The sequence below is a fragment of the Oncorhynchus clarkii genome, chromosome 9 (genome assembly GCF_045791955.1).
Source record: "Oncorhynchus clarkii lewisi isolate Uvic-CL-2024 chromosome 9, UVic_Ocla_1.0, whole genome shotgun sequence".
Classification (NCBI taxonomy): Eukaryota; Metazoa; Chordata; class Actinopteri; order Salmoniformes; family Salmonidae; genus Oncorhynchus; species Oncorhynchus clarkii.
The window spans coordinates 7,182,911-7,191,593 of NC_092155.1; the positions used below are offsets into that span (position 1 = coordinate 7,182,911).

At 47.7% G+C, this 8,683-nt stretch overlaps 1 protein-coding gene across 1 annotated transcript in view; it reads right to left on the reverse strand.

Moving 5' to 3' along the window:
- Positions 1-1,035: 1,035 nt before the first annotated feature.
- LOC139415805 (cytochrome P450, family 26, subfamily b, polypeptide 1) overlaps positions 1,036-8,683 on the reverse strand; it is a 26,138-nt gene continuing 18,490 nt past the window's right edge. Inside the window, exons 3-7 of the mRNA XM_071163909.1 lie at positions 5,350-5,468; positions 4,636-4,792; positions 4,259-4,414; positions 3,123-3,404; positions 1,036-2,688 (exon numbers count right to left, since the gene is read on the reverse strand). Of these exons, the coding sequence (XP_071020010.1) occupies positions 2,278-2,688; positions 3,123-3,404; positions 4,259-4,414; positions 4,636-4,792; positions 5,350-5,468 (1,125 nt within the window). The 3' untranslated portion in view covers positions 1,036-2,277. The remainder of the gene's footprint in view (positions 2,689-3,122; positions 3,405-4,258; positions 4,415-4,635; positions 4,793-5,349; positions 5,469-8,683) is intronic.

Sequence of the window (8,683 nt, forward strand, 5' to 3'; positions counted from 1 at the left end):
TCCCTGTCGTCTCCTCTCCTCCTCCATCTGTCTCTCTCTTCCCCTCTCTCTTTATCTCTCTTCCCCTCTCTCTTTATCTCTCCCTGTCGTCTCCTCTCCTCCTCTCTCTGTCTCTCTCTTCCCCTCTCTCTCTTTATCTCTCCCTGTCGTCTCCTCTCCTCCTCCATCTGTCTCTCTCTTCCCCTCTCTCTTTATCTCTCCCTGTCGTCTCCTCTCCTCCTCTCTCTGTCTCTCTCTTCCCCTCTCTCTTTATCTCTCCCTGTCGTCTCCTCTCCTCCTCCATCTGTCTCTCTCTTCCCCTCTCTCTTTATCTCTCCCTGTCGTCTCCTCTCCTCCTCCATCTGTCTCTCTCTTCCCCTCTCTCTTTATCTCTCCCTGTCGTCTCCTCTCCTCCTCCATCTGTCTCTCTCTTCCCCTCTCTCTTTATCTCTCCCTGTCGTCTCCTCTCCTCCTCCATCTGTCTCTCTCTTCCCCTCTCTCTTTATCTCTCCCTGTCGTCTCCTCTCCTCCTCCATCTGTCTCTCTCTTCCCCTCTCTCTTTATCTCTCCCTGTCGTCTCCTCTCCTCCTCCATCTGTCTCTCTCTTCCCCTCTCTCTTTATCTCTCCCTGTCGTCTCCTCTCCTCCTCCATCTGTCTCTCTCTTCCCCTCTCTCTTTATCTCTCCCTGTCGTCTTCTCTCTCTTTATCTCTCCCTGTCGTCTCCTCTCCTCCTCCATCTGTCTCTCTCTTCCCCTCTCTCTTTATCTCTCCCTGTCGTCTTCTCTCTCTTTATCTCTCCCTGTCGTCTTCTCTCTCTTTATCTCTCCCTCTCGTCCCCTCTCTCTTTATCTCTCCCTGTCGTCTCCTCTCCTCCTCCATCTGTCTCTCTCTTCCCCTCTCTCTTTATCTCTCCCTCTCGTCCCCTCTCTCTTTATCTCTCCCTGTCGTCTCCTCTCCTCCTCCATCTGTCTCTCTCTTCCCCTCTCTCTTTATCTTTCCCTGTCGTCCCCTCTCTCTTTATCTCTCCCTCTCGTCCCCTCTCTCTTTATCTCTCCCTGTCGTCTTCTCTTTCTTTATCTTCCCTTCTCTTTCCCTCTATCATTCTTCCTCCAGCTTAGACGATTCTGCTTTAGAAAAATGGTTCTCCTTTATGTCCGTAACACATCCAGTCAAGCAAAGAGGCAGATATCAGGCCAAGCGACGGACACACGGACACATTGTCCGATGACATCATAGCACAGATTCGAGGGTTTGAAGGGGAAGGGGGATGATTGGGAACAACTGATCGTCTGTTATGTGCAGGTTGAGTAAAAAAAAAAAAAAAAAATGAAGATATGAAAATCCGTCCAATGAAAGATCCCCTTCCACACCTGAGCTATTAACACACAATCCTAAAGTCCTTTCCAGCGTTTGAGTCTCTCTTTCACATTCTCCCTGAAGTCCTTTATAGCAGGGGGTCTGTTTCAACCCCATCCTGGAGAATTATAGTCCATTTTCCGGGTAAAAACGCCTCACTTAACTAATCGTGATAGTTGATAGGTTGCTAGCTGGATTGTTTGAAAGACGTGTGTTAGAGCTGGAAGAATGTAAAACCTTACCACTTGCCAGGACTGGATTTGGAGCACCTTCATATATACAAGTGTGTATGAACCCACCTCTGACCCTTCTCTCTCTAGCTCTGGATGCTTCATTCACTTTAAGAGTCTCTCTCTCTCTCTCCTGTGTAGATTCTCCTGTCTTTTATCCTTTCCCTTCTTAAATCATTATACCCTGTTTTATCCCATTATGTCGTTCGTTCTTCCCTACCTCCATCCATCCCTCTAATCCAAATACACTCCCAGTAAGAATCTGTTTCCTAATTGTGCATAACTTCTCTCAACATTAAATCTTCTGTTTTTAATTAATTCATTATATTACATTACTTTTCATTTTATACATAGTTTTGTATATTTCTTGGAAAACAAACGGAATAGAGATTATACACTTTTTTTTGGCAGCTTCTGTTCTTCTTCTTAGTCTCCCAGAAAGTTCCAATGACCTAACAATAACACGACAAAAGAGAAGGAATCGGAATTCAGAATGTTCCTTTTTAGAGTTCAACGGAGACATCCAACATTCCAAGACATCAGCAAAATGGGGGAAAAAAAGGATGCTAGATCAGTCCTGACCTCCCATCCTCCTTTTATTCTCTCTGCCATGTCCTCCATCCATCCTCCTCCTCTCTCTCATTTCTCCTTCCTCTATTCCATCCCTCCCTTCCTCCTTCCCCCGTGCTTCGTCCAATCCAAATCAACGATCTACACCGCGGCTCCCAGCAGCTCTTCCGTCTTGATGTCGGCTAGTAGATCGGACGGAATCTCGTTCTGGTTAGAATCCAGACCGTAGAACTTCACCTTCAACCCGTCCACTGGGTGAACCACCGGCACCGTCACCACTCTAGGAAAATTCCGGGTCGCCAGCTCAAACCGGCTGGTGCTGGCCAGCTCGATGGCCAGTATACGGAGGAAGAGAGTGGCGAGCTGTTTCCCGAGACAGGAGCGGATGCCGCCGCCGAACGGGAGGTAGTGGAAGCGTCCCTCCTTGTCTTCGCTGCGTTCCTGGGAGAAGCGGTCGGGGTCGAAGGCGTCCACATCCTTGAAGACGGAGGAGGTATCGTGTGTGTCTCTGATGCTGTACATCACACTCCAACCCTTCGGGATCTGTACCCCCTGGGGACAGAGAGAGAGAGAAACGGGGAAGAGTCATTTACAAGACAAGACAACGGACAAGACAAAATATAAGAGAAGACAAGACAACAGACAAGACAAAATATAAGAGAAGACAAGACAACAGACAAGACAAAATATAAGAGAAGACAAGACAACAGACAAGACAAAATATAAGAGAAGACAAAATATAAGAGAAGACAAATGACAAGACAAAATATAAGACAAGACAAAATATAAGACAAGACAAGACAACGGACAAGACAAAATATAAGACAAGACAACGGACAAGACAAGACAAAATAATAGACAAACGACAAGAAAACACAAGAAGACAAGATGGGAAGGGAGAGAGAGAGAGAGAGATTAACAGATGACACAATACAAATATATATATATAATAATAATAAATAATAAATAAATAATCTAACACTCACGTCTAGATCAAATGTCTGCAGGGCCGTCCTATAACCCCCAGACACGGGCGTGAAGAGCCTCAGCACCTCCTTAATCACACAGTCCAGATACTTCAGACCAACGATGGTGTCCAGACCCAGTTCCCCCTCGCACAGACAGCCGTTGTGGAGGATCCCCCTGGTCCGGAGCTCCTCTCGTAACTTCTCCAGGACGGCAGGGTGGCGTAGGAGCTGCATGATGAGAGAGGTGGAGGCGCTGGCCGTGGTGGCAAACGCTGCGAAGATCAGCTCAATGGTCGCCTCCTGGAGACGAGGGGAAGAGGAAGAAGAGAGATGTGTTCATTAGGATGAGGTCATCTGTAGGGAAACTAATATTAAAACTACACTATAGCACCGATATCACTCTGAAATACATTGATCTGTGATACTAGTCAGATATCCAATACATTGATCTGTGATACTAGTCAGATATCCAATACATTGATCTGTGATACTGGTCAGGGTGATCTGTGATACTAGTCAGGTATCCAATACATTGATCTGTGATACTAGTCAGGGTGATCTGTGATACTAGTCAGATATCCAATACATTGATCTGTGATTCTAGTCAGGTATCCAATACATTGATCTGTGATACTAGTCAGATATCCAATACATTGATCTAGAGAGGTAGAGAGGTAGAGAGAGGTAGAGAGAGGTAGAGAGGTAGAGAGGTAGAGAGGTAGAGGAAGAGAGGTAGAGAGGTAGAGAGGGAGAGAGGGAGAGAGGTAGAGGTAGAGAGGTAGAGGAAGAGAGGTAGAGAGGTAGAGAGGTAGAGAGGGAGAGAGGGAGAGAGGAAGAGGTAGAGAGAGGTAGAACGGTAGAGAGGTAGAGAGGTAGAGGTAGAGAGGTAGAGAGGTAGAGAGGTAGAGAGGTGGAGAGGTAGAGAGGTAGAGGTAGAGAGGTAGAGAGGTAGAGGTAGAGAGGTAGAGAGGTAGAGAGGTAGAGAGGTAGAGAGGTAGAGGTAGAGAGGTGGAGAGGTAGAGGTAGAGGGAGAGAGGTAGAGAGGTAGAGAGGTAGAGAGGTAGAGAGGTAGAGAGGTAGCGAGGTAGCGAGGTAGCGAGGTAGAGGTAGAGAGGTAGAGGTAGAGAGAGTTCCTAGGAAAGAAAGGTTCCTACCTTGAGTTCCTGCATGGTGAGTTCAGTGCCGTTCTCTTTTGCGCTCTCCAGCAGGATATCAAGTGCGTCGCTATAATCCTTCCCCTGGGAAGAGAGGGGTTTCTCCCTGATGGCTTTTTCTATTCCTTTCTGGAGTGTGTCCCTGGCACGGATACCCTACAGAAGTCAAAACCCACAGAGACATGTGGTCAGTGATGGCAGTGATGTGTGTGACAAACAAGAATGGAATGTGTTGAATTACACAGTACGGGTTTCACAACGGCTTCAAGTCAGAACAGCCTCAGGTCTAATTACAGTTGATTTACGTCAGCCTCTCGTTGATCAGATTAAATCCATGCATATGTGTGTTTGTCTGTTATTAAAGTGCTTTTTTGTACCTTCCTGTATCCACTGAAAGGCAGGTCTATGGGTAAGGTGAAGATGTTGTCTATAAACTCCTGGAAGGTGTTGAACAGATGTCTCATCTCCTCGTCTGCTACTCTGAACCCCAGCAGTACCCTCACTGCCATGTGGAACGACAGCCTCTGGGATTCCCTGGGGAGGGAGGGAGAGAGAGAGGGGGGAGGGGTTAATAACTAGACATAGCAACCCTACGTAGCCCTAAGTAGCCTTTATGTAGGCTGAAGACCCTGAACCCCCAACCACACCCTCACTGCCATGTGGAACGACAGCCACTGGGATTCCCTGGGGGAAGCAGTCAATTAATCAGTCAACCAATCAGTCAACCAATCAGTCAACTAATCAGTCAACCAATCAGTCAGCCAATCAGTCAGCCAATCAGTCAACCAATCAGTCAGCCAATCAGTCAATTAATCAGTCAACCAATCAGTCAACCAATCAGTCAACCAATCAGTCAGCCAATCAGTCAACCAATCAGTCAACCAATCAGTCAACCAATCAGTCAACCAATCAGTCAGCCAATCAGTCAATTAATCAGTCAACCAATCAGTCAACCAATCAGTCAACCAATCAGTCAACCAATCAGTCAGCCAATCAGTCAGCCAATCAGTCAACCAATCAGTCAACCAATCAGTCAACCAATCAGTCAACCAATCAGTCAGGGGGGCGCTTCTAGCTGGAGTGAGTTTCACCTGTAGACGTTGATGGGTTCTGGGTTGGAGCTCCACAGCCTCAGTGACTCCTGGATCACCTGCTGGATCTTAGGGAGGTAGGACTGCAGAGCCTCATGACTGAACACCTTGGAGAAGACCTGGAGGGGAGGGGGAGGGGGGAGGGAGAGGGAGAGAGAGAAGGGAGGGAGAGAGAGAGAGAAAGAGAGAGGGAGAGAGAGAGAGAGAGAGAGAGAGAGAGAGAGAGAGAGAGAGAGAGAGAGAGAGGGGAGACAGGTGAGAAGGGAGGGAGAGGGGAGAGAGGGGGAGAGAGGAGGGGGGAGAGAGAGAGAGAGAGGGTTAGAACCATTTCTTCACCATGACCTGACCACAACCACAAACCTCTTCCTCACCTTGACCTGACACAACCACAAACCTCTTCATCACCTTGACCTGACCCCAAACCTTCTCCTCACCTTGAACTGACCACAACGACAGACCTCTTCCTCACCTTGACCTGACCACAGACCTCTCCCTCACCTTGACCTGACCACAGACCTCTTCCTCACCTTGACCTGACCACAGACCTCTTCCTCACCTTGACCTGACCACAGACCTCTTCCTCACCTTGACCTGACCACAGACCTCTTCCTCACCTTGACCTGACCACAGACCTCTTCCTCACCTTGACCTGACCTCAGACCTCTTCCTCACCTTGACCTGACCACAGACCTCTTCCTCACCTTGACCTGACCACAGACCTCTTCCTCACCTTGACTTGACCACAGACCTCTTCCTCACCTTGACCTGACCACAGACCTCTTCCTCACCTTGACCTGACCACAGACCTCTCCCTCACCTTGACCTGACCACAGACCTCTTCCTCACCTTGACCTGACCACAGACCTCTTCCTCACCTTGACCTGACCACAGACCTCTTACTCACCTTGACCTGACCACAGACCTCTTCCTCACCTTGACCTGACCACAGACCTCTTCCTCACCTTGACCTGACCACAGACCTCTTCCTCACCTTGACCTGACCACAGACCTCTTCCTCACCTTGACCTGACCACAGACCTCTTCCTCACCTTGACCTGACCACAGACCTCTTCCTCACCTTGACCTGACCACAGACCTCTTACTCACCTTGACCTGACCACAGACCTCTTCCTCACCTTGACCTGACCACAGACCTCTTCCTCACCTTGACCTGACCATAGACCTCTTCCTCACCTTGACCTGACCACAGACCTCTTCCTCACCTTGACCTGACCACAGACCTCTTCCTCACCTTGACCTGACCACAGACCTCTTCCTCACCTTGACCTGACCACAGACCTCTTCCTCACCTTGACCTGACCACAGACCTCTTCCTCACCTTGACCTGACCACAGACCTCTTCCTCACCTGACCACAGACCTCTTCCTCACCTTGACCTGACCACAGACCTCTTCCTCACCTTGACCTGACCACAGACCTCTTCCTCACCTTGACCCGACCACAGACCTCTTCCTCACCTTGACCCGACTACATCTCACCTGCATAACGTAACTATTCTCAAAACACTGTGTCCAGAGAAAACATCTCACAACAACGTTTCTACTCCTTCAGACACAGCTGTCACATTCGGCACCAATACTACAAATCCCACAATCCCCTGAGGCATCGTTCAAAGCCTCTCTACTCTAGGATCATGTATTATATTATATTTTAAAGATCTGCACAGATAAGGTTTGTCTGCTCCGTTCTTTACTTCATTGTCCTTTGACATGGAAAAATCTCTCAGTATGTCAATGTTATGTTGTAGAGTGGACAGAGACTCTCAGTACGTCAATGTTATGTTGTAGAGTGGACAGAGACTCTCAGTACGTCAATGTTATGTTGTAGAGTGGACAGAGACTCTCAGTACGTCAATGTTATGTTGTAGAGTGGACAGAGACTCTCAGTACGTCAATGTTATGTTGTAGAGTGGACAGAGACTCTCAGTACGTCAATGTTATGTTGTAGAGTGGACAGAGACTCTCAGTACGTCAATGTTATGTTGTAGAGTGGACAGAGACTCTCAGTATGTCAATGTTATGTTGTAGAGTGGACAGAGACTCTCAGTACGTCAATGTTATGTTGTAGAGTGGACAGAGACTCTCAGTACGTCAATGTTATGTTGTAGAGTGGACAGAGACTCTCAGTACGTCAATGTTATGTTGTAGAGTGGACAGAGACTCTCAGTACGTCAATGTTATGTTGTAGAGTGGACAGAGACTCTCAGTACGTCAATGTTATGTTGTAGAGTGGACAGAGACTCTCAGTACGTCAATGTTATGTTGTAGAGTGGACAGAGACTCTCAGTACGTCAATGTTATGTTGTAGAGTGGACAGAGACTCTCAGTACGTCAATGTTATGTTGTAGAGTGGACAGAGACTCTCAGTACGTCAATGTTATGTTGTAGAGTGGACAGAGACTCTCAGTACGTCAATGTTATGTTGTAGAGTGGACAGAGACTCTCAGTACGTCAATGTTATGTTGTAGAGTGGACAGAGACTCTCAGTATGTCAATGTTATGTTGCAGAGTGGACAGAGACTCTCAGTATGTCAATGTTATGTTGTAGAGTGGACAGAGACTCTCAGTATGTCAATGTTATGTTGTAGAGTGGACAGAGACTCTCAGTATGTCAATGTTATGTTGTAGAGTGGACAGAGACTCTCAGTATGTCAATGTTATGTTGTAGAGTGGACAGAGACTCTCAGTATGTCAATGTTATGTTGTAGAGTGGACAGAGACTCTCAGTATGTCAATGTTATGTTGTAGAGTGGACAGAGACAACCTACTATCAACCGCATCCTCTCTCTCTCTGTCTCTCCCTCCCTTCCTCTCCCTCTGCCTCCTCTCTCTCCCCCTCTCTCTCTCCCTCCCTTAATCTCTCTCTCTCTCTGTGTGTGTGTGTGTGTGTGTGTGTGTGTGTGTGTGTGCGTGTGTGTGTGTGTGTGCTTGTGTGCGTGCGTGATTGCGTGTGTGCGTGATTGCGTGTGTGCGTGATTGCGTGTGTGTGCAGAGTAAACGAAAGTTTGGATTTTCCTGGCAACCCCAGTACATTTCTTAGGAGAATCCCAAATGGCCCCTATTGCCTATATAGTGCACTACTTTAGACCAGGACTGGCACCCTATACCCTATATAGTGCACTACTTTAGACCAGGGATGGCACCCTATTCCCTATATAGTCTCTCTCTCCTTTCCTCTCTCTCCCATATCTTTGTCTCTCTCTCCCTTCCCCTTTCTCTCATATCATTGTCTCTCTCTCTCCCTTCCCTCTCTCTCATATCATTGTCTCTCCCTTCCTCTCTCTCTCATATCTTTGTCCATCTCTCCCTTCCTC